The following is a 25,816-nucleotide window of genomic DNA, read 5'->3' as shown; positions in this document are numbered from 1 at the left end:
TAGCTGTGACCTCATCACCGATCTACCCATCTCCCAGGGCAAAGACAGTATTTTGGTGGTCGTTGATCGTTTCACAAAGCAAGCGCATCTTGCTCCGACCACCAAGGATGTTGATTCTAAGGGAGTCGCGGACTTATTTCTCAATCACATATGGAAGTTACATGGAACACCGAAGAAGGTGATCTCGGATAGGGGAACACAGTTTGTGTCCAAGTTCATGCAGGAAGTCTCAAAAAGACTAGGAACCAAGTGGTCCATGTCAACAGCATATCACCCACAGACTGATGGACAAACGGAACGAGTCAACCAAGAAGTCGAACAGTACCTATGACTCTTCACATCCTACCGACAGAATGATTGGGTTTCTTGGCTTCCAATTACTGAATTCATGCATAACAATTCAGTAACTGTCACTGGACATTCCCCATTCAAATGTGTCTATGGCTATAATCCCGAGTTCATGATTTCCCCTAATTCTTCCAACACAATTCCCCATGCTGATCAGAGATTAGCCGAGATGAAGGAGGCACAAGAAGAGACGAAGGCGATGCTGGAAATAGCGAACGATCAAATGAAGCACTTTTATGACCATAAAATAAAAAAACGCACCAGAATTCAAACCAGGCGACAGAGTATGGTTAGACACGACAAACATCAAACAACACCGTCCGAGCCAAAAATTTTCCGACCACTGTCTTGGACCATTCAAAATCGAAGAGAAGACTGGCGAGCTAAACTACAAGTTGAAACTCCCTGTTAAATATCGCGTCCACCCAGTTTTCCATGTATCGCTACTCACCCAACATCAAACCTCTCAACTCGTTGACCGCCCACCTCTAACGTGTCCGCCTCCGGAGATTGTTGACCAAGTCCCAGAATATGAAGCAGAGCAAATATTGCAAAGCCGCCTATACAGACACAAGTTGCAGTATTTAGTAAAATGGAAAGGATATGCAGTAGAAGAAGCAACATGGCAGTCAGAGGAAGATGTGAAGAACGCGCCGCTCATTGTAGCTGACTTTTATGCAGAAAACCCCAATGCGGTTAAATTGGCGCGGATCTCCGCTTCAATTCTGACAACCCCTGATTTCCTCGAATGGAGACAGAAAAATATACAACCATCTTACATTCACGAGGACGCTCATCTTAGAAAGGGGGTAATGTCACGAATTCCAAATACGAACCATTTTTCTTTCCTTGGTTTCCCTTTGGCTACTTCCAGAACCCAAACTGGTCACATGACTCCTCACCCTGTCACACCTTCACCTCTTCACATATCACCCGTGGTTTCTCCGATTGGCTCCCCTACTCCACGGGCTAGAACAATCTCGCTTCCCAAAGAAGAACCGGTCGGAGCTTGGGTTTCTATTTAGTTGCCATATTACTCATTCGCTTATATATCATGATGTCATACTTAGTCATCCGCAGTATCATATGACTCTTTTCTCATTGGCTGATTTCTTTCAGACTCCTATTCAATGTTATGTATATAAGTAGGTTAGTTAGCATAAGTACTCCTTAGACTTAACCTCTTCATTTCCTACGCTTGTAGTGACTTAGACGTTCACGCTCAATACCATCTTGTTCATTATCCTCTTTGACTGAGTCCTAGTGGTTGTGCACTTGCCTTCATCATTATTGGTGAACGTTGGTCATAACATTCGGCTGGATACTTGACGGCGGATCAACCACTCACATATGCACCGAACGAGCAGTCTTTGCAACCTTCACCCCATCAGAGGAGCACATCCAAGGGATCGTGAAAGACGGACCAGTACTCCAAGTACTCGGTCATGGATCAGTACTAGTAAATGTCTCTGTGAAGGGACGTCCTGACCGTATTGTCAAATTGACAAATGTCCGTTACTGCCCCAACTGCTCGTGACAACCTGATGTCGGAAAGCCGTATGGACCGAAAGGGGATGGAGATCACGAAGCGAAACGGATGGCTCACCATTAAGAAACCCAATGGTGAGACCTGTAATGGAAGGCAAATTGACCAACAATCTATATGAGATCAACAGTGTCATTGCACCACCTGCATCTAGATACGACATTGCCCTCTCTGCTTGTACTGCCCCCAGTCTTGACTTATGGCATGCTCGCTTTGCTCACATCAGCCTCGACAACCTCCACTACCTTGCACGGCACAATCTTGTGACGGGCATGGACCTTCAAGGCAATGGTGACCTCCCACCCTGCAACAGATGTGCGAAAGGGAAGCACCCCCAGGCTCCCTTCCCATCTACAGCAACCCGGGTGAAGAAGACCCTCGAATGCATCCATATGGATCTCCAAGGCCCACTGGACAAATCCATCCAAGGCTATCTCTACACCCTCGCTGTCGTTGACGACCATAGTCGAAAAGGACTGAAGGAGTACTTGAAGTCGAAGGACCAAGCCCCAGCCTTCATCAAAGTACTCATCAAACGACTCGAGACATATGCCGAACGTCACGTCAAAATAGTATGCTCTGACCATGGGGGTGAATTCATCAACTCGACACTGAGAGGTTATTTTGAGCAGAAGGGCATCACACACGAATTCTCAGCCCCATGTACACCCCAGCAAAACGGAGTTGCGGAACACTTCAACTGAACTACACACAAACATTGTCTCACTATGCTCACAGATGCCAACATGTCAAAAAGCTTCTGGCCAGAAGCACATGAGTATGCGAGCTACGTGCGTAACCAAAGCCCAACCAAAGCACTCTCGAAAATCACCCCCAATGAAGTATTCCATGGTCGTAAACCAGATGTGTCCACTCTCCGTATTTTCGGCTCTCGCTGTCATGTCCGAGTCTCCCCCAAGTTCTGGAAGAAGCTTGATGCTCACTCTATTGATGGTATTCTCTGTGGTTTTCGAATGAGGTTCTAAAGCCTACAAAGTCTGGATTCCCTCCAAACACAAGTTTGTCTCGTCTCGTGATGTCATAGTTTATGAGAAAACCTTCAGCCAGCCTGACGGCGAACATATCCCTACTCCTGATATCCCCGCTCTGAGTAAGGGGGTGCCAAAAACAACCACCATTGTTGACCCTCCCGCTCAGATCGAGGGGGTGACAGACAGAGATTCTAATCCAACCATGATTGAGGCACCAGCACCTGCCGAAGAACCCCCAGCACCTACACCAATAGAAACCATCATTCCCACTGCAAATCCACCTCCCGAACTGACATTAGTTCAAACCCGACGCTCGGAACGAACTACACGCCCGTCATGGAAAAAGCAAGCAGCAGATGCCCAGAAGGCCAAATCCGAGAAGGACAAAGCCAATCACAAGGCACACCGCGAGGACCGAACTCAACGCCAATGTAAAACAGACACAGACACTTTGCCACTCAAAAATACCACCGTTGGCGAAGTCGCCCAGCTCGCATACCTTGCAGCATATGGCCTGGCGAATCCCGCAGCACTTCCAAGCTGCCAATGTTAGCAATGAAGCAGACCAGTGGTGGAAGGCAATGCATGAGGAGATCGAGATGCTGCAGAGGAGAGGGACATGGGAGTTAGTTGAGAAGCTGAAGGATCGCAAAGTCATAGGATGTCGATGGACATATACCCTCAAACTCAGCCCTGATGGAGAAATCACACGATACAAGGCACGGCTTGTCGCGCAAGGATACTCGCAGATCCCAGGTGTCGACTACAGTGACACATTTTCACCAACTGTCCGACTCAACTCACTTCATACAATATTGCACTTTGCAGCTTCACACGGCTGGTACCGCGGACAAGATGACATCACCGGGGCATTTCTCCACAGCAAGATCGACCACAAAATCTATATGTGGCAACCCGAAGGCTTCAGCGACGGTACTGACAGAGTCGCGAAACTCCTACTTAGCCTTTACGGAATCAAACAAGGCTCGCACCTGTGGAATAAGCATATGCACCGAGGATTAGTTTCCCATGATTTCGTCCATTGTGCCTCCGACCATGCAGTATACACCCGCCATACAAAGACGGGTAGATCAATTGTTGCATGGCACGTAGACAATGCCATCACTGTCTCCGACAGTCCCAAAACACTTGCAGAGACCCACACCAAGCTACACAAGCTATTTGAGATGAAGGAAGAAGACCCAGACTGGCTGATGGGATTCACACTCACCGACAATCGCAAAAACCACTCTGTTACCATCTCACAAGCCCAGTACGTTGACACGATCCTCAAACATTTTAGGATGGATGCACAAACAGATGGCCCTAAAATGAACGAAGAAGTCGCAGAAATGAAGACCTTACCATATCGTGAACTCGTCAGAGGAATCACTTGGATTGCCATGGTCTTGCGCCCCGACCTCGCATTTGCAAGCAGTCACCTTGGGCAGTTCAGTGCAAATCCAGGCAAGGCACATTGGAGGGCAGCAATACGAGTTTTGCACTACCTCGCTGGTACACGTGACTTTCGGCTAGTACTAGGCGAAAATGGCGAGGTTGCAGACATACTCACTGGATACAGTGACTCAGGATTGGGCACGCGACATCAATGACTGCTGGTCGATGTCAGGGTATGTCTTCACACTCAGCAACCGCGTAATCTCATGGAATAGCAAGAAACAAGCAACCGTAGCCACCTCGTCAACCAAGGGAGAATACATGGCTCTCTCACATGCATCCAAGCAGGCAATATGGATAGGTTACCTGTTGAGGGACATTGGAGTGTATGACAAAGACCCCAGCACGGAGATATTCGTTGACAACACAGGATGCATTAGTCTCGCAAAGGAAGCCTGTTTCCACACATGTACGAAACACATCGACGTCCATTACCATTTTATCCGCAAACACGTTGAAGATGGGACACTGGAGCTCACCCACATCCCATCAGCCGAAATGCTCGCAGACGGACTCACGAAACCACTTCTGCGTCTCAACTTCCAGAGGATGATAGAGGAACTAGCTCTGTTGCCAGACTGAGGGGGTGTGTTGGAAATCAGCCAATGTCAACATAGTAGTACAGATTGGATTTCTTTTGTTTGAACCGGATGCTACCTTCTATGCAGTTACCATATTAGGAAACTCCGCACAGGATACATTCGTTACTTGTTTTTCTCTCTTTTCCCCAGTCTCTTTTACTGTCGACTGGGGTAAGTCATAGTCTAACTATATACACATTCCTTACTGATGTACCCCAGGACTTACCAAGTCCTGTCTATCTAGACGTATACCGTCTTTTAATATGGTAGGACATTCTGCAGCCCCATCCAACATGATATCTGCAATCTGTTGGACAATTGTTCTGAATGTTCATAATCTAAACCTACTGTACGTCATCGAAGCCTAGGCGGTTTGCAAAAGTAGGGGATCTGAAATATATGAGTACATACATGTGGTGGAACATCATGTTTGCTATTTACAAATGAAGGTAGGCCACTGGACACATACCTATGACTGCATGCCACTGTGTGTGAGGGGTGATACCGAGAGCCCGATGGACAATAAGTACTGGAAAGATACGAACAGGTGAAAATGCTTACAAAATCTCATCAACGCAGGGGGCATTGAAAAGCTGCTCACTACTGGTGACACTGGCAAGAATGAATCCAGTACTCTCAAACTGGTGCCACATGCCCAAACCCAATCTGCTAAGTTCATGACCCCAAGAAGATATGATCCGAGCAATACCAACGATGAGCCAATTGATTGCCGCAAGACTGACTGTCGTCCAAAATACGATACAGGCATTGGCATACAACGAACCGAGTGGTCCTGGATGAAGCGGCATAGTTTCCACAATGTCTCACTTCCAAAGGTTGACAGCACACAGTTCCATGTTCATAGTTGTGAGGGAATTCTTGGCATCAAATAGTATGGACATGGAGAGGGCGGTCACAATGAGTCACATACAATCACTAAGGTATGCATGATAAGTGTCGTAATTTCCGTGGAGCGGGTAGTTTGAAGGGGAGAGTACGAGATGCGCAGTTAAAGAACGTAAGAAAAGAATACCCACAGAGCCTGGTGCTGTTGGCTGCAGAATCGACGATATGCTGGGAAGTGTTCCCCACAATCGTAAGATTCGACGTCTGTCCATTTGGGAGCACATAAGCTCACATTAATGTACTGAGGGGAAACTGTTCCAGGGGACTAATAGCAAAGTGAAAAGAGAGCTGTCGAAGCGGAGCATGGAATGTGGATAAGCATAACATGCGTAACAAAGAGTGAAGTAAGGCGTGCTAACACTCACTAAAATACTTACCCAAAGATCATCAAGACTGCTTATAAGCAGCCGCACAACCGGCCACTTCCATGCTGTCCACCTCCTGCGGATCGTTGTTGTGAGGTTTTGGTGAAGGAGTAGAAACATAGTTTTCACACCCACTGCAGCGTTGCACTACAATCAAATGTATAAGATTGGAAAAAGTGGGAAAAATAAAACGAGCGTACCTCTTTACCTCTGCACAAGAGGAACATCAATAATGCATGACCTGGATGAACGAGCAATTGTTGATAGGCGGGCTTTTAAGGTAGCTGGAGAAGTAGCAGAGTATCAAAGGTAAGAGCTAGTGCACGAGCCTCAGTCAACGGTTAACGAGACTGAGGTGTGGGGACGGGTGTCTGTCGCCTTGAATATGTAGCGCAGAATGAAGTCAAAATACTCATAATGCTGAGGATAACAGGATGCAGTTTTTCGTTAGTACGCATGCCATATTCAAGAAGCTATGGTCATACCTATCTGAGCAGGTCGTGTACGCCTGTCTTTCTGACACTGATGAGTTGAACTGCTGCACTGTATGTCTACCACACGACGCTCCAGACCAACTTGCCAGCGCCCACGATGAATACGCCACTTTATTAATATGCAATGAGCTTGTCATCGTCGATAACCGAAGCTGCACAGAAGTGTGTGAGGTTGATATCTGTCTGTACTTGGAATTAGGTTCGAAATCTAGAGAATGAGGCAGACGCTCACCACTGGTAGGAGGAGCTATATATGCTTTCTCCTCGATGCTTCCCATGCAGCAGTCCAACAGTGTCTCATGAACTGTAAGATCAACAAGTGTGCTGTTATCATCGGAGGGAGGTGAAGGAGGTGTGGCAGCACATGCAATGGAGTTGTGGGGAAAGAGAGCAATAAAGGATAGCGTGCCCAAGGAGGGTTATAACCGCCGTCTATGGTGGGAGAAGCGACGTCAGATTGGTGGAGGTTGGATTTAGGTTGGGGTCTGTTGTGTGGTTGGGTGAGCGTCACTGAAAGTGAAGATGTGGAGGTCTAGACATGGATTTTGCGGTGGGCTTGGGCGAGTCGGATGCCTTAGAAGCGGGTAGCACTAGTAGCTGACCTGGGTAAGGGATTGTCGACTGCTTTCACATTTGCCTTCTTCCTTGTGATTATACTGGCGGAGACGGATATGGATACGCTGTGCTTGCATTTCCAACTGTGGTACCCTACTGAAGCACATGGGACTGTGATCGTCATGGATGGACAAATCTGGAGGAAGCGCACACGTTAGATGTCTGTCTATATCTGTCATCAGTGTTTGAAATATGAAGTACGAGATAGATACTCACTGTATGTCTTCCCTTATAGCACCAACCCAACACTTCCCTCACAGCAGCTCCACACCATCTGATACACCAAGTGATCAACAAGTGCGCCCTGATCATTGATGCAGCAAGATGTGTCCATGTTTGAATGATCAAAGGATACGTGGCAGCGCATGCAATGGAGTTGGGGTGATGGGGATAGATCGCAGGATACATGGGAGAAGATGGTGAGTGTGTGTGGGGAGGGCGGTGGTGGTGGAAGGTTTGAGGAGGGACAGAACGTATGAGGTCATAGAGAGCTGTTGGGTCTGTTACCTCAGGCTGATACTCGGGCTTGGGTTCGGGGGAGTGAGAATTCGGCTGGGGATAGGAAGAAGGGGGTTCTGTGTGAGAAATTGAGGGAGATGTAGAGGGTGTACTCGTATGTAGTTGGGTATTGGATGAAGGATCAAGCTTGGGAGCGAATAGACCAAAGACCATTGTTTATCGTTCTAACCATCTGCTCTGCTCGATACTCAAAGATAATGACATCAGGAAGCAAAGGAAGGACGGTATAAGAGATATCTGGAAGCTAGTAAATTATAATTTGTAGCGTGCCCTTCTCCTCGAGGTCAACGCGTGCAGCATACCACCTGCATACCAAATAACGCGAAGGGCCGCACGCGGCAGAGCCTGCTACGTTTTTTCTTTCAGGTGATAGACCAGCCATCAATGGTAGGTACGTGGACAGGTCCTAAAGAGGATTCCACAACAGAACGTGGAATATTGTGGTCATGCAGAAAAGTGGAAGAAACTTGTGATTTCGGTTGAAATCCGTCAACGTGCACAATTGCCAATACATCAGCAAAAAACTTTAGTAGATAATTGAAACGTTGAGAGAGCTCGCTGAGCATCGGCATGAACATTAAACTGACTATAAGATATAAACTTCAAACCGTGAGAAAAACTGTGGGAACAGAGCACTAAAAGAGCACTAAAAACCTAAGGATACATTGTGGAAACTATTCTAATTTGAAATTTGAATACTCATTCCAGTGTCCTCTGATCCTTCTTCAACTACTTAATGGTAATGGGATGGAGAACACAACCTTCAGTCAAACAGCATCTAAGTTGTTGGTCAGTGGGGTTCCAAGTTCTCTTCTAACTCCGGTCGGATTGCTCCTATTTCATCCACTGTACTTGTCCATACGTCCCTGCATATACATCTGTATCGCTTCTGTGCACCGTTCAAAGACGAACCAAGGCTATCATGGGAAACTGCCTGTCAAAGGCGCAAACGCATTCCAGTAAGGGCCAATTTGGTGACTTGTCTGATGATCATGCAAAGGAGAACAAATTATCTCCTGTTGGGCACACCAGCAACTATGGATCAGCGCTGTCACCATATTCTACCTCTGCCGCATTAGCAATGCCCTTGCCCCCTCACAATGATGCCAAAGGTATTTATTCCCCTCCAAAGTCTCACTCGACATTTACGATCCCACGACCAGCTGTTTCTTCTCCATTTCCGATGCGAGCAGAGTATCTCCGCCAGCCTCTGCGTGCAGAATCGTTGCAAGATGCGCTTCAGACGCTGCGCAATTATGACATGACTGTCGTCATGGATGATTCTTCATCTATGACTGGTTCGCTGTGGAATGAGGTATGATGTTTGTCATATTCCTTGTCCATGAAGGCTGAAATCCCCCTGCTGTTCAGGTGGAACAGGCTCTCGCCATGCTCATCAATGTAGCGAGCCAATATGATGCCAGTGCCGCTGGCATAGACATACATTTCTTGAACTCCAACACAACCATGACGGGAGTTACAGTAGGTAGCATACTTGCACATCACAAATCGATCCTGATGACCCTTCTATAGGACTCCAGAGTTGTCCACGAGCAGTTCACCAAATTCCAGCCCTGTGGCCCAACCACTGTTGGGAATTGCCTCAGTATGATCCTCGGCGATTATGTCCATGAACTGTATGCTGCTAAGGGACGGGAGGATTCATGCAAGAACATCAAGCCCTTGAATGTGCTCATCATTACTGATGGTGTATCATGTGAGTCTGCGCGACACCTAATGGCCGAATTCCCTGACCTATTCACGTAGCGGATGATGTAGAGAGTGTGATCGTCTATTTTGCCAGGTTGCTTGAGGTCGACAAGTGGCCACTTGGACAGGTGACTATGCATCGCTTCTTTATTGAACTTGGTGCCAACAAAGCTATAGGTCAGGATACAGTTCGTTCAGATAGGAAATTCGAGGCATGCAGCACAGTTCCTTAGAAAGCACCGTCAGGACATCGTCGACACAACGCCCTATATCGGCCAACTGCATGCTGACATGCTGATCAAGGTCCTTGTCGGTGGCATTAATCGCCGCATGGACACGAAGGGTGGTGGTGCGGTTGTGTTTTAAGCTGCGAGATACTGGATAAAACACTTGTATCATGTCTGGAGCTAAGGATTTGTTGCCAGCTCAGTAATCAACAAATCTTCCTGTAGTAAATATACCTGTGCATGTACGTATCCTTAGTGATTTACTTGAACCATGAGTCTCAGTGTTCCAATGCGAATGTGAGATCCCCAAAAGCAGGTGCAGCCTTAGACATCCCTCTCGCCTAGGTCTCGCTCCCTCGGTGAACGAAGCGCACAACACCATTCAGATCTGATTGGGGAGATCATTTTCATATCAAGTTGAACATTGAGGGTCGAGCGTCAACGCGCTGACCAGAACCGGATCAGCAACAACTGTGACAGACTCTGCGTAGGTCATCGACCCTTGTTGTTTTGCATCTGGCTGCCCACTGCATCTGCTCATTCACCCAAAATGCAGCTGGAGCGAAGTCGCAGATGTCACGACGAGGAATTCCAGTGGCGCTTTCCAGAGTGCTCAACATGATGCACCCGGAGCGCTCCGTGTCGGGATGTTTGTCATTCTGATTATGTGTCATGGGTATCCAGTGCTGGTTGAAGAATTTGATATGGATGGGTGCAAGGAGTTCTTGCAAGGTCCAACCTCTCTCCGTCCATTTGTCGCGCGGTATGTCGTCCATTGTCTTGCTTTGTGCCAGATGGGCGATGCAGATCTCTGACTTGCGATACCACTGGAACATGGAGCGAATCGACTCGTTGAGCTCGGCACTGCTGCTCTTGTCGATGCAGCAGGTGTCTGACCATGCAAATTCCACATTGTACTCCCTAGCCTTTTCGCAGATGTTCATCAGCTTTTCAAATCCTGGAGTTTTAAGCTCGGACTTCTTCATCTCTTCAAATGTATCATAGCTGGGCTCTCATTCGCCCCATCGATGAGACAGAGTGGCATACTTGACAGTTTTCAATGGTGGATGATAAGACTGGAGAAAACGCGCCCTGAAGTGCTCCCTCACATCCTCACAACTAACAAGTGTCATGTCTGATAGGCGGATAAGGCAGATCAGGATGTGGTTCATCACATGCTGATCGAATTCGTCTAGGTGGTCTTTTGTGGATTGATCCATGACTGTTAAACTATCACAAACCTCAATGAATTTGTGGGACAAAACATGTAGCATACAATGCCTCTCACCTTGCGTGGGCATCAATGAATGTTACGATCAGGTAGCGCTGCAAAACGTCTCTACAGATGCGATTGGCTACAAATTATTGGGTGAACTTCAGCATCTTACTTACGGCCAAACATTTGCGTACCTCAGGCGAATAGCAAAGTTGCTGATAGCGGTACAATGCCAATACAATTCATTATGATCTGTTCATCCAGGTTCATCATCAATCGAACATGTCCTGAATATCTGTTGGATATAGTGGAAACTTTACCTCAGGCTGGTCGCAATACAATGCAGACTCGAAGATGCGTCTAGCAGTGGTATCAAGGTGGGCAGGGAAATGTGGGGACCCAATCCGAATGACATTTTATACAAGAGTGCTCGAAGCGGATACCTGTGCCGAGTATTGGTTGTGGTTTATCTAGTAGGCTATGTAGCTACAGCAAGATGTTGCAAATGAAACTGCAGTGTGAGCTGGATTGGTACTTTGTCAAGGTTCCCACGGTGAATGACTATCACACTCGTGGCCTATCCTATTGGGTCCACTGTTAGCCCCTCCTGTCACACCTGAGAGCGGCCGACCTACAGACGCTCACTGCGGTTGTTTCGCATTCCGTGTGCTGTGCAGCTTCAAGCATTTGTATTATGCCCACAGGCCAGTCCCATCCATGTGGCATAAGCGTTCACTATGTCAGTCGCATTTAACAAACTGAGTTCATGCAGGACACTGCAGATGAGGTGTTAACGTGCCCCTCCGGACATCATATAACGATCTTGAATTCACGGTGATCTGTGGTTGCTAGTGAGACTTTGCAGCTTCGGTTAAAAGTCTTCCAGAATGCCTCACTGGACGGTGATAGTTCAATGGTTCCGATTCCCGCCTTCACGAGCGTGTTGAGAGGTTGGGCGAATATCAAAGAATGACTGGCACCGGGTGAATATTGGTTCTTGAACTGTACCATAAGCTTCTTCTGCAGGAGAGAAGTCGATCAATTATGTGAAATCCAGGTTAAAGAAGAAGGGTATCAATAGAGTGCGCACAGACTTGGATAATACATCCCACAAGGCGGCGTCATCATATGACAAGGTGTCGTTATACCCTATGGAAGCAGCAACAAGTACCTGTTGTTTGAATTGAATGAACGAACATTCAAACAATTCAAGAAGCACGCCATGCGTCATTCTCATTTAACTTGGCAAGTTGAAGAGTGTTTGCAGTGCAGGAACCACTGCCTGTACCCGCGACTTGTTGAGGATGAACCATAGCAAAGAGATATTGAGACAAAGGCAGGCATGCCGTATGTGCAAAGTACAAGGAAGTGTCCATCATCTTTTTTGAGAAGATGAAGTTGACAGCGATGTGAACGAGCACTGTCGTCAGTATGGGCTTTGTTGAGGGCGCAGTCGTTGTTGGGGGGATGCAACAAGATCTTTCGGTATTTGAAGGTTCAAATAAGGAGAGGTAGCAGCGCATGCAATGGAGCTGAGCGAAGAAGTGGGTGAGGGTGCATGGTGAGTGTGCATGGGTAGGGGATACCTGTTGGTGGCGGAACAGAGGTGTAAGGAAGCTCCCCAAACAACGACAAATACAGATCGCGGCAGGTGCATCACCAAAATTGCTCAAACTATACATAGCTAGAAATGTCGGTATCCGACACTGGCTAGGGCGTCACACATGTCAGCGATGTCAGCCAAAACCCGGCCCTGTCTGACAATCCCTATGAACTCAAGTGATGATGTCAACTGAGGTTGACATCGTCATTGCCGTTTAGATATTTTGTATCACGCAGACTAATAAAGATATTGAGTGCCACTCAGACTTATTCAGACATTTTTTTCTCCTTCAGATACAGCACAATATTCATTCTCTTCCATCTAGTACAAGTTATTAGAGTGCAAACAAGGTATTGTAAGTCGACGATGAGGGATGCAGTGCGAGAATGATGGGAATGACAGCAGTGGGAAAAAAAGCACAACTGAGAGTTCTAGATGCGAGGATGGCAGTTATTTCTTCTGCTTCTTCTTAGCAGGCTGGTATCTAGTGGCAACGGCTGCCTTGCGCTTGGTTGAACACCTTGGAAGTTCAGACTCATCATCTGAAGCCTCGACTGCCGGTGCCTTGGACTTGCCCTTGCCACGTTTGGCTGATGCTGCCTTTCGCTTCTTCGGCTTTGGCTGGGATTCTTCTTCCTCATCAGAGGTCATCAGTTCACTGCCAGGTGTGTCGCAATTGGCTTGCAATAGAGTCTTTGCTGGTGATGCTTGCTGTGGAGCTGGAGCTGGTGATGGTGGTGGAGGGGGTGCTGATAAGTTCTCCCGAGCAGCCAATGGACTTGACACAGCTGTCTTGGTTGAATGAGCAATAGGACGTGGACGTGGGATGCTGCCAGCTGGTGAAGAAGGTGGAGGTGTCCTTGGACGAGGGAGTGAGTTCTCTCGAGTGGGAAATATACTTGGCTGTGTGGGACGACATGGGCTCCTGCGAGCTGGTGAAGAAGGTGGAGGTATCCTTGAAGGAGGGGGCAAATTCTCTCAAGTGGGCAATGGGTGAGGTAGAGGTGCAGCTGGGCGCTCTGAGTCCGTAGTGCGAGTCTTCACTGCAGCATTGTGAGCTGCCATTTGTGCGCGCAGGCAGGCCAAGTCGCTGCCACCCTTGCGAGCACCTGAGGGTCCAAGCTCGTCAGCACCGTCTTTAGCCACGTCACGTCCAGCCTCGTTCTTGAATAGTTTGCTGATTTTACATGATATTAGTACAATGAAAAAATGGGAAGGATGGCTTACAGGTTCCAGTCCTTCAACAATTGTTCCTTGTCGTCGTCAGGTAAGTTGTCGATAAGCTCAATGATGTGGTGGTAGAAGTTGCGATAATTGAAATCACCGTCCTCCTTGGTCCATGTATTTCTGGAGCTGATTCCAAATCGGACCTGGGAGATGTCAATGTGAGCTATGAGTGATGACAGTGACGACAAACCTGTACACAGCCATAGGCAATGTGTTGTGGTTCAACAGTAGTCATAGCGTGCAATGAAGCATTGGATGGACGTGTCCCACACAATTGCGCACCATACACAGTCAAAGGGCCTGTGAATATGTGTCTCATGGTCTGGGAATAATGTGAGAAGCATAAATAAGGGAGTGATAGCAATACCCACACGCTCAAGGACAAAGCCGTCAAGAAAACCGTCCATCATGTTGTCCGGGTCATAGTTGCCTCCAGGCAGATCACCATTCCAAAGAAAAGCCGGAAAGGCGTCTGCCTCCATGCGAATTTTGCCGCTTTGCAGCCATTCAATTGTACTAGTAAAGTAAAGTATAGTAAAGTTAGCAGTGCATTTAGAAACAAATGAACCTTACATTGTTGGGTCCTCATTGAAATTTTCAATCTCACCGATTGGGCAGAGAAAGCGGGCCAAGACTGGGTGGTTTACACCCAAATGCGTGCATCGACCACTGCCATCATGGAGAGGCGGCACCACGGCTTTGTCTGCTGGATTTGGAGCCAGGTAGTCGCAAATCAGCATCTTCAAACGCGTCAAGTCATCTGAGCGAGTGCCTGAAATGGCAGATTCCATCTAAAATCCAAGTTAGAAAGCACTGATGGGTGCATATATGCGCATATACTTACCTTTCAGATGATTCTCCTGAGTTCCGAGGCTTTCTTCAGGTCTTTTGAGCCAGCTATGAGAGGTTTCAAGCCTGGTGCAAGCTCTAGTAAGCGCTTATAGTTCTGCTGGTACCTATCCCATGTTTTCTGAGATCTATAGGAGGGAAAAATTAGTCCATCAGCGTCAGGAGGATACTTCCTAGTCATACAGTTTTGATAACTGCTTCTCTCGATGAGCTGCTTCATCCTCATCCTCAGATACCTCTCCAGAATTGGCGAGTTCGCGCTGTTTCAGTAGGGTGCCAATGTCAATGACCTTATCGATCTTGCAAAACATGTCAACGCATCGCGTGATGCAGTGCGCAGCTGCAAGGTACTCTTCATGCAAATCCGATTTTGATTCTTTCTTGTCAGGCCTATCAACAGTGAGAAGCAAGGGCTCAAGATGAATATGTAAGGACTCACTTTCGTTTCTCATCATCGAACTTTGATGAATGTGATTTCTTCTGCTTAGTAGAATGCTTGCGAGTGGGTCGAGAGTGCTCTGAGTCACTTGAGGATGAGCGTGACGATTCTGATGGACTTGGGGAACACCTCCAATGTGCCATAATAGTTGAAGGTAAAGGAGGGGTACAGGGTTAAGGGGAAGATTGGGGCATATCTTTTTGGGGCAAGTCGTGTGATTACGGACTTCACATGATTTTAAATTCAATGCGCAATTTACTGTGACAACAAGAAATACAATTTAATGGTATGACTGCAAGTAATACGAGAGACAATGTCCATGGGAAGTGATATAACAACAGTGCATGAAGCAGGACAAATGCGAAGCGAGACAGCAAGTACAGTAATACAATAACAATAACAATAGAGTGTGAGAAACGATTGCAGGATTTAGTCTAACTTTAATGCTGCTACAGCAGCAGGTAGTGTCATGAATGCGTCAACATGATTGAGTGGCACTTCGGCAGACATCTTCCTGAAGCCACAACAAGGGGGCCAAGTATAAATGTTCTCCTGCTCGAACTTCTCCTGTAAGGTGACAACTGAAGGAGGGTCCTTAGGGATGCCATGTAGTTGCACAGGTTTCGCACTGAAGCGCTGAGGTGCATCCCTATAGTTGGGGTCAATGCAATAATCAAGATATACAGGAAAAAAAAACGTACTTGGACATTGCCTCGCAGACCATGGTAACATCTGCATCCTCCTTACTTGCTCCCGCTCCCTCTGCCTCATCTTCACTATCATCATCTTCGGTTGATCGAAATTTTGATGCATCCTTCAAGCGCAAAATAAGCTTCTATAATGTATGTATCAGTTGTATTGAGCAATTCAGGCAGTAACAAAATTACTTACCAGCGGTCCTGGACGCTCAGGTGTGAAATTTATTGTGTAAGTGGGCCATCCGGCGAGAAGATTATTGACCTCCATGATGATGACATTGTCATGAAAAAAGGTGGTTCGGCTGGACAAGTTGAGAGGTTCATGAGGATTAGAGACATGCATTGGAAAAAGCGAGATGAGTGTATGCGTCAACTGCAAGTGTGGTGGGCTTTGAAAAAAAAGTATTTGCAAGTTCGAACTTCCTGTTTTTGTTCCTCAGTTAGTACCACTGGGTTCCCACTCATTCCAGACTGCCGATACAAGCACCATGCGTGGCTCCCCTCTAGCACCTGTGTCATCTTTATCTTTTGCTCACTCGTCATCGACCTGTTGCGACCGCACTGTGTGTGCCGGTTCGCTCACTCATCATCGACCTGTCGTGACCACACTGTGCGTGCCGGTTTCTCTTTCTCGGTGGGCTGATGCCTCCCTCTGTTCAGAATATGTATGACCGCGTTTTGGCAGGCTGATGCCTCGATCCGATACAAGGATGGTGAGTATCGTCCTGGTACCTTCAGTGTTTACTATTACTACAATGACGAGCTCGGTCTCAAATGTATTTTAAACTATCAAAAAGATATCTGATTTTGTTACTGATATTGCCTTAAGAGACTCAGGGTGTGGTGGATCACCTCACAACACCCTCATGATCCTCTGCGTGTGCGCACCGCTTATTCATGGTGTTTATCCACGGCGTTGGCAGGTATAATAGCCTGCATGTCTCTGAGTAGCAGATCCAGCATTGACTGTCTCCTTCACTTGCCTCCTGACCTCGATGGATGACCTTGCTTGTCTAGGCTGTGGCAAGACATTTTCTACTCAGAAACATCTGAGCAGTCATGAGGCTCAGTGTGCTGAACAGTGCACTCTCAAGAAAAGCCTCGACAAGAAAAAGAGGAGAAAAACACACCACAATGAAATGCATGATGACATGCACGCAATGCATGAGGAACCGATGGGTATCAGAGATGACATGCCAGCTGATGACATGTAGGTAAGTTTGGCGTGATGATGTAAAGCGCTACTGACATAAATTTCGCCAAGTTTGACGATGGTGGCATGGCTGGACCTTCTGGCATGTCGCCCCGCGGTTCTCCTCCGTTGCCAGAACCATTACCTCCCAGCCCTGTCCCTGCTGTCCATTTGGCTCGTTCTGGTCGCAGGATACGCATGCCAAATCGCTATGTGGATTACCTTCCAGGCTCCGTGACTCATCTTGAGCACATGCCTCCAACTCGGCAACAAGCTCGTGGTCGCCAATTAGCTCAGGCTGATGAGCCGAATGTGGAGCCTGATGTTCCACAAATCGACCAAGACATTGACCATCAGCATCCACAGCTCATCCCTTTTGAAACAGAGCCTGATTCAATGGGTCTCTACCGTATCTACCCCACAACCCCTACCTTAATTCCCAAGGGCGGAGGTGCGCTTGACAGCATTTGTGATGCTCCCATGTTGGATGCCGCAGGCAATGCGGCCGAGCAGGCTTCTCATAGCCTCACTGGCGTCCCACTTCCACCACCTGAAATCACATGCGATAACCTATATGATGCCTTCAGCAGTCCAACAGCAGGTCTTCTGATGTATTGGCATTTCTCTGGCTCAACCGCAAAGTCAACTGCAGAAACGCACCATCTCATGACATTTCTCGATGATTACGAGTATAAACGAGAGGACTCAAGGATATTCAACATCCTGCGTGAGAAGAAGCTCCTCGAAAACTACCTTGCAGATACCATGAATCCCTTCCATGCAGAGAACGGCTGGCAGAAGTCATCGGTCAAGATACCTCTACTGAAAGAGAAGAGAAAATGGCCCTCCGAAGCAGATGTCCCCCAGCTTGAAATCAAGGGAGTTCATCACCGATCGCTGACCAACATTATTACCTCAGTTTTTGAAGACAGCGTGTCATTGACATTCCATATGACACCCTTTCAGCAAATGTGGAAAACCCCTGATGGGCACAATATAGAGGTGTTTTCTGAAGCCTACTCATCCGCTGCGATGTTAGAGGCTTATGCCGAGGTCAATTCTCTTCCTCGAGAAGCTAATGACAATCTCGAGCGTGTTGTGGCTTCACTAATGATGTGGTCCGACGCGACACATCTTGCTAGTTTTGGTGACACATCCCTCTGGCCATTCTACCTTTTCTTTGGCAACCAATCAAAGTACACCCGCGGCAAGCCCACTGCTTCAGCATGTCACCATGTTGCTTATATTCCAACTGTGCGTCATTCCATTTAATCTATACATGTGCCAATTGATCAGTTACATGCAGCTTCCTGATAATTTTCAAGACATCTACAAGGGGATCTTTGGCGAAGCCTCGACATCAGAGATATATACACATTGCAAGCATGAACTAATCCACGCTATATGGGAGCTTCTCCTCGATGAGGAATTCATGCATGCATATGAACATGGTATTGTCATTTGTTGCGGAGACGGAGTCACACGAAGAGTCTTTCCGCGATTCTTTAGCTACTCTGCTGATTATCCAGAAAAGTTTGTTTCCTGTTGACTTTTAAACATCATCTTAAATTTCCTCCCAGGATTCTTTTGGTAAACATCAAGTTCCTTGGCCAGTGTCCGTGCCCTTGGTGTCTTGTCCAGAAGGCCGATGTTCCAAAGATGGGAATGAAGGCTGACATGAAGCATCGTGAAACAACTGTGCGAGTTGACAACCAAGCTTGCCGTTACGATATCAATAGAGCCCGAAAGTTTGTGTTTGAGAAGGGAGCTCAAATTGATGGCAAGCACATTAAGGATCTTTTAGGGCCGCAATCACTTGTCCCTACCCGAGTAAGTTTCTCGCCACCTTTTGTTACATGATTAGCTTACATTATCCTCAGAATGCTTTCTCAGAGCGCTTTTTCAAATTTTTATTCAATTTTTTCATGCTGTTTGTGGTGGACTTACTGCACAAGTTCGAACTCGGAGTCTGGAAGGCAATTTTCACGCATCTGATGAGAATCCTTTTTGCAGCAGGCGGCTCAACCGTTCAAGATCTTAACTGGAGGTACGTTCAAGTCTGTACCTCTACTATCAATAGTACTGAACCATTAGTGCAGATATCGGCATGTACCCACATTTGGAAGGGGTACAATTCGACGTTTCCACAGGAATGCGTCAGCGATGAAGCACCTTGCTGCGCGTGACTTTGAAGATCTTTTGCTGGTATGTAATTCGAGTCTGTCTTTTCAAACGAGTTGTTAATGATTGTCTTCTAGTGTGCAATACCTGTATTTGAAGGTCTTCTGCAAGATGACGAAGACACTTGCTTCAACAAAATCATATTGGATCTCTTATTTGATTTAGCAACCTGGCATGCTTATGCAAAGCTCCGTTTGCATACTGAGGACATTTTGTTGTTCTTTGACTCTGTAACTGTCATGCTGGGTGAAACAGTCCGCAAATTTTCTCGAACCATGTGCTCTCATTATCACACCACTGAACTCCCTCATGAGCATGCAGCGCGTGGCCACCGTCAAGCACAGCTTGCAGTCAAGCAGCCTCATATTGCCCAAGGAAAGATTGCAGGACCAAAGGCAAAGCTACTCAACCTCCAGACATATAAGTATCACGCTCTTGGTGATTATCCAAATACAATTCGGCGCATTGGGACCACGGACAGTTACAGTACCCAACCAGTATGTATTTCTTTCATTAATGCCACATTTGACTCATATTTGCTTGCCAGGGTGAACTGCAACACCGTTGCTCAAAACAACGCTATCCACGGACTCCAAAAACCAAAGCAACAACAATCCAAAGCATTGCATCACAGGAAGTCATAGAACACTTCTGTGAAAAGGTAATTGCTGCTCGCCAACACTTTGCCAGTGAAAACCCAACTCAGCGACGCTGACGTGAACGCACTTCACCATACGACCACTATTATATTGCAACATATTCACGAGCGACTTATGATCTCACATCTTGGTTAGGTGGCCTAGGAGATGATCCTGCCATTGAGCACATACTTCAGTCATTTCCTTACGTAGAACCCCTGCCCCGGATGTGCCAAAAGGTCATAGAATCATGGCTAGCCAGTCCTCGGCTGGTGCATGTAGAATAAGTGCTGGCCGATGTACTATCTGATTATAACTTGAGTATCATTATTTCATGTAGGAAAGGTACTGGCCGGTGTATAGTATGTCAATCTCTTTCATGTAGGATTGGTGCTGGCCGAGGTATTATAGGCCAATCTCTTGTATGTAGTATCAGTGCCGGCCAGTCTATAATACTATAACCATCTCTTTTGTCCTGTATGTAGGATGAGTGCTGGCCGAGATATCATATGACATATACTAGCCATAGGATCAAGCTGGCTGGTATATGTAGGATATATCTACTGCATTCTGATTTCATTAGTAGACCGTCCAGCTTGTATCTACATATGTAGGAGCATGGCTGGCCAGTTTGGAGTTCTTAAGTTGATGCTGGCCAGCGAGGCTCTGCAGTGGGTGGATCCATGGCTGGCCGGTCTGCTAATATTTCACTAGCAAACTGGCCAGCTTGGGTCTACATATGTAAAAGCATGGCTGGCCAGTTTGTAGTCCTTGTGTTAATATACTGGCCATTGAGTGTACTAACCATAGAATCAAGCTGGCTGGTATATGTAGTCATTAGTAAACTGGCCAGCCTGTATCTACATATGTAAGAGCTAGGCTGGCCAGTTTATAGTCTTTAAGTTAATGCTGGCCAGTGAGGCTCTGCAGTAGGTAGACCCATGGCCGGCCGGTCTGCTAATATTTTACTAGCAAACTGACCAGCTTGGGTCTACATATGTAAGAGCATGGCTGGCCTGTTTGCAGTCCTTAAGTTAATACTGCCCAGTGAGGCTCTGCAGTAGGTAGATCCATGGCCGGCTGGTCTACTAATATTTTACTAGCAAACTGGCCAGCTTGGGTCTACATATGTAAGAGCATGGCTGGCCTGTTTGCAGTTCTTAAGTTAATACTGCCCAGTGAGGCTCTGCAGTAGGTAGATCTATGGCTGGCCGGTCTGCTAATATTTTACTAGCAAACCGGCCAGCTTGGGTCTACATATGTAAGAGCATGGCTGGCCTGTTTGCAGTCCTTAAGTTAATACTGCCCAGTGAGGCTCTGCAGTAGGTAGACTTGTGGCATCTCATTCAATGCAATTGGCAGGAGTGTTGGTATAATATTTCAAAGTACAAATCCACACCCATTGAAAGCCTTCTCAGCATCCTGAGCAAACCTTCCCCACATCAAGACCTGTTGATAGACATAGGCTTGATGACCAGGTCTAGTCGCTTGCTGCCACCTTCTGTTCCATTCTTTCTGGTGATACTTGAACCAGTTTATGGTCCAACCTATTTCATGTCTTACCAGACTCAACTCCTCCTGCCATCTACTCCATCTAGCCTTTGCCTTCAACCAGTTGACCCTATAGACTAAATAAGAGTGAGTTGAAGTGACTTGCACTTGAAATGAAATTTTCTTCTTACATTCATCCATCCAAGCATCTTCTTGACCTTCATTGGCATTATTCACCCTCCAAAACCAAGCCAGTCTGTCTGACCCTTGTCCAAATCTATTTTCTTCTGTCACCTCTTTGCCTATACTGAGTTCAGTGGGCAATATTTCTCAATAAATACTGCCCAAGGTAGCTTCTTCCATGCCTAGATGTTGCATTGCTGACCTTGCCCTCTGATAGCTTCTTACATATTTGTCAATTTTGAGCTGACATCGACGAGCTTCTTGCTTTGACCTGGTGCCAGCCCATGTAGAATCTGCGCTTCGAAAATACTGACAATAAATAAGGGCCTTGTGACCGAGAGCCATACGAAGGTTTTCTAGGCAGTCATTGGCTTGGCCTTTTCGAAGCTCCAACTCTTCAGCTTGGAGGGGGCCCAGCCCAAGACTCAATCTATTGTTTCGCGATGCCGAAGATGGCATCCAGATACCCATCTCTTCTGTGAGGATTTCTTCATCTATATCCTCTGAGATCTCTTCATCTGAAACCTCCACCCACTCATTACCATCGTTATCTGTATGACAGAATCTAGGATCGTCAGAAGGCACTGTTCCAATATCAAGATCCATGCCAGCGGTCATAGCATCGGCGGTTTCATGAAATTTGGCAATCCTGGCTGCCAATCTCTGCCGCTTTTCTTCTATAGAAGCTTTCTGAGCAGAGGTTGCATCATTAGGAAGTTGTCGTATATTTGCTCTCAATGCATCCCTAAAATAGCACTTTGTTAAGCCATTCTACTGTTCCAATCAATTACATACTGTAAATCCTCCAGATTGATACCAGTGATGAGCCAAGATACTGTTCCTGGATGTCTGGCATCATCATTCTCAGACTCAGTTAATTTGAGCCGAATCTCTGCCATAGTTGGGGCTGAACTCAGTTCCAGATTAGATGTCTTATAAGCCTCAGACCCAGACAGAGCTCACTTACCTTTGTTGATCTGCAACTGGTAGATGTCAAGATACTCCCCACGTTCTTCCACAGCCTTTTTCTCATCAATTTCCCACATCAAAATCTTCCCAGGATTCAGAGACCGGGCCAGTTCATCAAAAGGAGATTTTGTCTCATCAATGCCTTTGAGAGCACGTTTATACTTGGTCAAGAGAGTCTTTGCTAGAATTTTAAGTGTCAAGCACAGTTTTTGATATACATGATTGAAGTGCTTACTTATTCCAACTATTTTTTTCCAGTTTGAGTCTCTCATATGATCATCAAGAACTTCTTGGCGATGAGCATGACTCATTGACCGAGCAGTTGGGGAAATCTTATTGAATGGTGCCCATAAGGTCTCCAAAATCTCCCCATCAACATGTCCAGCCCCTTGAACAAAGTTGAGGCTGTACCTTGCAAAGCAAGCCAATTTGTGAGCGCTGAGATGGAATTTTCCAACCGCAGGGATGATCTGCATATTTTCTGGTATGGATAAGCCTTGGCTCTCAGCAACTCTCTGTAAAAAATTAATACTCCACTGACACCCCACATCATAAATAATGAGAGAAGAGTCTATACCAGCCGAATGATAATTCAAAGCATTGCATATTGAATAGTCAATGTTCATGTGTCTAAACATCCTATGAGCTCGCTTAACATGCTGTTTAGGAGGATGTACAGACCTTTTGCCCTTCTGAAAATCAACTATGCTGTGTGGAACAAAGCATCCATGTCGGGCACAGGCAGTTGCTCCTACCCCTGTTGCTCGAAGATTACTCCTGCTGATATTTGCGGTGTTGATTGCTCGATGATTGCTACAAGAAGAGCGCTATACAGGCTGTCAAGCAAAGTCAAATACCCTTGCTACAAGTCAACTCACCTCCTTACTTTCGACAGCCAATGAGAGATGAGTCTGATATTCTCTATCTTTCACCATATAACCAAGACCATCTGAAAGACTGATGTCTAACTGTGGCTTTTTCATAGTCATATGTTGAGCGGTAAAGTTTCCATCCACAACGAATCTTTGCGAAATGAGCCAACTGTGTAAAGAATAAGTATAAGTTCAATGAATGAGGTCAGATAAATAGAAGGTACAGCTAGCCAAGGCTTGCATACTTGGAAAGCTAATGCAAGCACTGAAAACTAGTCCTGAGTTTAGCCAGCTGACATGGTTCTGCCTGCTGTCTATACAGTACTGGCCAGCTTTGTCAGAAACTAAGCCAGCAAGGCCAAAGTTTGTGTACAACATGTAGCACACAGCCGGCCGGTCAGTATAATGTTCTTGAATGTTGCATAGAAGAGAAAGCCAGCCTCCTTATAATCCGAACCAACAATAGATGACTTGCCTTTCATACTTGTCTTGCCAGTTATCAGGTATGTTGATGCCAGGCTGAGGACACGAGGGGCAAAACCAAGCCAGATCACCCTTGCCAGGTTTCTCCCTAGTGTCATGGCCAAATCCAAAGCATTTTCGGCTCATTAAGTCTCTCCATAGACGCGACACCCTCATGAGTTCTCGATATCGATTCTAGCCAGCAAAGACATTTGATACGGTCAGTCCAACTGTTGAAAAGAATAACTATATGCTCTCACAGGAACAGTACCCGGGAATGAGTGATTGGTCATACGTCGAATTTTCTCAAAGAAGCTTGATGCTGAAGTCTTGCACTCCAGTGCATCAATTAGAAAATGATCTAAGACTTCAAAAGTGAAGGCAGTTCGAGGTCGAGTGATGCTTGCAGGAAATAACCTGGCCTTCAGCAACTGCAGATGCTGCTGATGCTTAGACCCAGGGCAACCACACCAAACAACATTGTGCAAAAACACTCCAGTTGAATGTACAATGGTCAGGGTGGATGTTGTAGTTGAACTGGAAAATGTCTCCATTGGCACAGACCCAGCCTCTGCATCCAATGGCACATCCTCCCATGCCTGTGGGTCTTCAGAAAATGGACACAGTTGCCCCCCATGGCCCATATACCAGACAATACCCAATTCTTCGAGCGACTTGTCTTCAAAGCATTTTCCAGTCCACTCTTGAACCTTGTGAAAGGGCAAACACTGGTGGGTTTTGACAATGCAAGGATGACACAACGTCTGATCCCCGCTGCATGTCAAACAATGGAATTTCCCTTCACCAATCTGACAAGACTGGCACTCCAAGACATCAGAGGGCTTCTCCAAGTCAAGGAGGATATTGAGGTATGAGTCTCGGAAAGGCAGATATTCTTGAATAAAGTCGTTCTGAGTCTAGTTCAATTAATCTCGATTGAGTATAGAATTAAATTGCTATGCATCAATCTGGTCACCTTGGTTTTTCTTGATTGGTTCTCTGTATATGAAATAAAGTCACCGAGGACTTCTCTATCAAATTCCTCCTGAATGCTTGACAACCCTTGAGTTTCCTCTCTAACCCATTTATGAGGGCTAGAGGAAGGAGATGGTGTTGGGGCAGTGTCGTAGAGGGCATCGGCACAAGATTCCACCCAGGGTCATCTTCCTTTTCTTTCCAATGACTTGTTTGTGAGACACATAGTCGACATCTAGGTCCTTGCCTTTGGATAATTGACCTCTTCCTTTGAAGGAAAATGTAGCTGCCTTGAGGCGAGTTTTTTTTTGGGGAGACATACTGTTACTAAGGCAAAAGAGGATGTCCTTAATATTTTGATTGTAATTGACAAAATCATTCATAGAAATCGCTAAACTACCTCATTTCGATCTAGTACGAATGCTCAAACACCTGACTTATCCCTTCACCCCCCTCCTAGATGACATTTCGGACTTCGCTCTCTTTTGGTTTGCCTTCCCACCATCTGCAAAAAAAAGTCCTGTGTTGGAAATGCTGGTCTTGGCACCCCCACTCTAGAATGAACTTTATCTTTCATGAAATGGGCAATGACAAGCCTTTCTCCTTTAATCCATGGGCCAATAGAATGCTCCAGAACCTTCCCTGAAATGAAGACCATCAAAACCCCAGTAATATGGTTATTACGTATGTAACTCACAAGGGTTTACCATTGCATAAGCAATTGTGAGCGCTGCTCGGTTTATTTCATATTCGGATATTGAGGAAGGACACTTTGATGGGGCATCAGCTGTTGCCAAGAAACTGTTCAGTTGCACTCCAATTCTCAACCTGAACAGGTTAGCGAGTCAGAACATAATGTTAAATGATGAACTGTCATACCTTGCCTTGTGTAGAAGGTGAGATTGTACTTTCCCCTCCTTGAAAACACTTGTGTTTGCAGAATCCCTCATAATTTGAGTGATCTGACCAGTCAGTGCAGCCCTTAGCTTTGTTGTTTCACTTCTTAAGTTGTCCATGTGAGGGAGAGAGAAAATATGAACCAACTGAAACAAAGCAAAAA

The 25,816-nt window shown here is 46.3% G+C and overlaps 9 protein-coding genes across 9 annotated transcripts; 2 read left to right on the top strand and 7 right to left on the bottom strand.

Annotated features, from left to right (window-relative positions):
* Positions 1-2,085: 2,085 nt before the first annotated feature.
* EDB91DRAFT_1017702 (uncharacterized protein) lies at positions 2,086-2,373 on the top strand (the record flags this gene model as incomplete). The annotated part of the gene is made up of 1 exon (XM_041312513.1): positions 2,086-2,373. A coding segment is annotated over one exon (288 nt), but the record flags the coding sequence as incomplete, so codon positions are not given.
* A 4,054-nt stretch (positions 2,374-6,427) lies between these two features.
* On the bottom strand, positions 6,428-7,113 carry EDB91DRAFT_1172848 (uncharacterized protein; the record flags this gene model as incomplete). The annotated part of the gene is made up of 3 exons (XM_041320268.1): positions 6,428-6,616; positions 6,682-6,873; positions 6,923-7,113. Coding segments are annotated over 2 exons (225 nt in total), but the record flags the coding sequence as incomplete, so codon positions are not given.
* A 275-nt stretch (positions 7,114-7,388) lies between these two features.
* Positions 7,389-7,997, bottom strand: EDB91DRAFT_166386 (uncharacterized protein). Its single transcript, XM_041326288.1, has 2 exons — positions 7,522-7,997; positions 7,389-7,471 (listed from the first exon to the last, which is right to left on the bottom strand). The coding sequence occupies exons 1-2, from the start codon at positions 7,975-7,977 to the stop codon at positions 7,460-7,462; spliced, it is 468 nt and encodes a 155-aa protein (XP_041170036.1). The 5' UTR covers positions 7,978-7,997; the 3' UTR covers positions 7,389-7,459.
* A 983-nt stretch (positions 7,998-8,980) lies between these two features.
* Positions 8,981-10,019, top strand: EDB91DRAFT_1271039 (uncharacterized protein). The gene is made up of 5 exons (XM_041324577.1): positions 8,981-9,139; positions 9,196-9,306; positions 9,358-9,541; positions 9,592-9,662; positions 9,712-10,019. The coding sequence occupies exons 1-5, from the start codon at positions 9,008-9,010 to the stop codon at positions 9,898-9,900; spliced, it is 687 nt and encodes a 228-aa protein (XP_041170035.1). The 5' UTR covers positions 8,981-9,007; the 3' UTR covers positions 9,901-10,019.
* Positions 10,020-10,222: 203 nt separating this feature from the next.
* On the bottom strand, positions 10,223-10,747 carry EDB91DRAFT_1063433 (uncharacterized protein; the record flags this gene model as incomplete). The annotated part of the gene is made up of 1 exon (XM_041314617.1): positions 10,223-10,747. One exon carries the CDS (start codon positions 10,745-10,747, stop codon positions 10,223-10,225), a length of 525 nt encoding a protein of 174 aa, XP_041170034.1.
* Positions 10,748-12,019: 1,272 nt separating this feature from the next.
* Positions 12,020-12,208, bottom strand: EDB91DRAFT_1063423 (uncharacterized protein; the record flags this gene model as incomplete). Its single annotated transcript, XM_041314614.1, has 1 exon — positions 12,020-12,208. The coding sequence occupies one exon, from the start codon at positions 12,206-12,208 to the stop codon at positions 12,020-12,022; it is 189 nt and encodes a 62-aa protein (XP_041170033.1).
* A 1,350-nt stretch (positions 12,209-13,558) lies between these two features.
* Positions 13,559-14,547, bottom strand: EDB91DRAFT_1063428 (uncharacterized protein; the record flags this gene model as incomplete). The annotated part of the gene is made up of 4 exons (XM_041314615.1): positions 13,559-13,689; positions 13,994-14,129; positions 14,179-14,323; positions 14,381-14,547. 4 exons carry the CDS (start codon positions 14,545-14,547, stop codon positions 13,559-13,561), a joined length of 579 nt encoding a protein of 192 aa, XP_041170032.1.
* A 977-nt stretch (positions 14,548-15,524) lies between these two features.
* EDB91DRAFT_1087812 (uncharacterized protein) lies at positions 15,525-16,136 on the bottom strand (the record flags this gene model as incomplete). Its single annotated transcript, XM_041316295.1, has 3 exons — positions 15,525-15,744; positions 15,797-15,930; positions 15,987-16,136. 3 exons carry the CDS (start codon positions 16,134-16,136, stop codon positions 15,525-15,527), a joined length of 504 nt encoding a protein of 167 aa, XP_041170031.1.
* A 5,048-nt stretch (positions 16,137-21,184) lies between these two features.
* Positions 21,185-24,662, bottom strand: EDB91DRAFT_1063430 (uncharacterized protein; the record flags this gene model as incomplete). The annotated part of the gene is given in 10 exon segments (XM_041314616.1): positions 21,185-21,432; positions 21,487-21,624; positions 21,637-22,223; positions 22,274-22,385; positions 22,446-22,779; positions 22,960-23,077; positions 23,129-23,274; positions 23,326-23,488; positions 23,804-23,976; positions 24,042-24,662. Coding segments are annotated over 10 exon segments (2,640 nt in total), but the record flags the coding sequence as incomplete, so codon positions are not given.
* Positions 24,663-25,816: the final 1,154 nt, after the last annotated feature.

Source organism: Suillus paluster (genome assembly GCF_016628075.1).
Source record: "Suillus paluster strain FC165 chromosome Unknown EDB91scaffold_149, whole genome shotgun sequence".
NCBI lineage: Eukaryota > Fungi > Basidiomycota > Agaricomycetes > Boletales > Suillaceae > Suillus > Suillus paluster.
Note: the sequence above shows the minus strand (reverse complement) of the source record. Positions and strands in the feature narration are given on the sequence as shown.

Coding starts and splice junctions, on each gene's coding strand:
- EDB91DRAFT_166386 (XM_041326288.1), bottom strand. CDS start 7,977: ATGGTCTTTGGTCTATTCGCTCCCAAGCTTGATCCTTCATCCAATACC.
- EDB91DRAFT_1271039 (XM_041324577.1), top strand. CDS start 9,008: ATGCGAGCAGAGTATCTCCGCCAGCCTCTGCGTGCAGAATCGTTGCAA. Junction 9,140..9,195: donor CTGGTTCGCTGTGGAATGAG/GTATGATGTTTG, acceptor CCTGCTGTTCAG/GTGGAACAGGCTCTCGCCAT. Junction 9,542..9,591: donor CATTACTGATGGTGTATCAT/GTGAGTCTGCGC, acceptor CTATTCACGTAG/CGGATGATGTAGAGAGTGTG.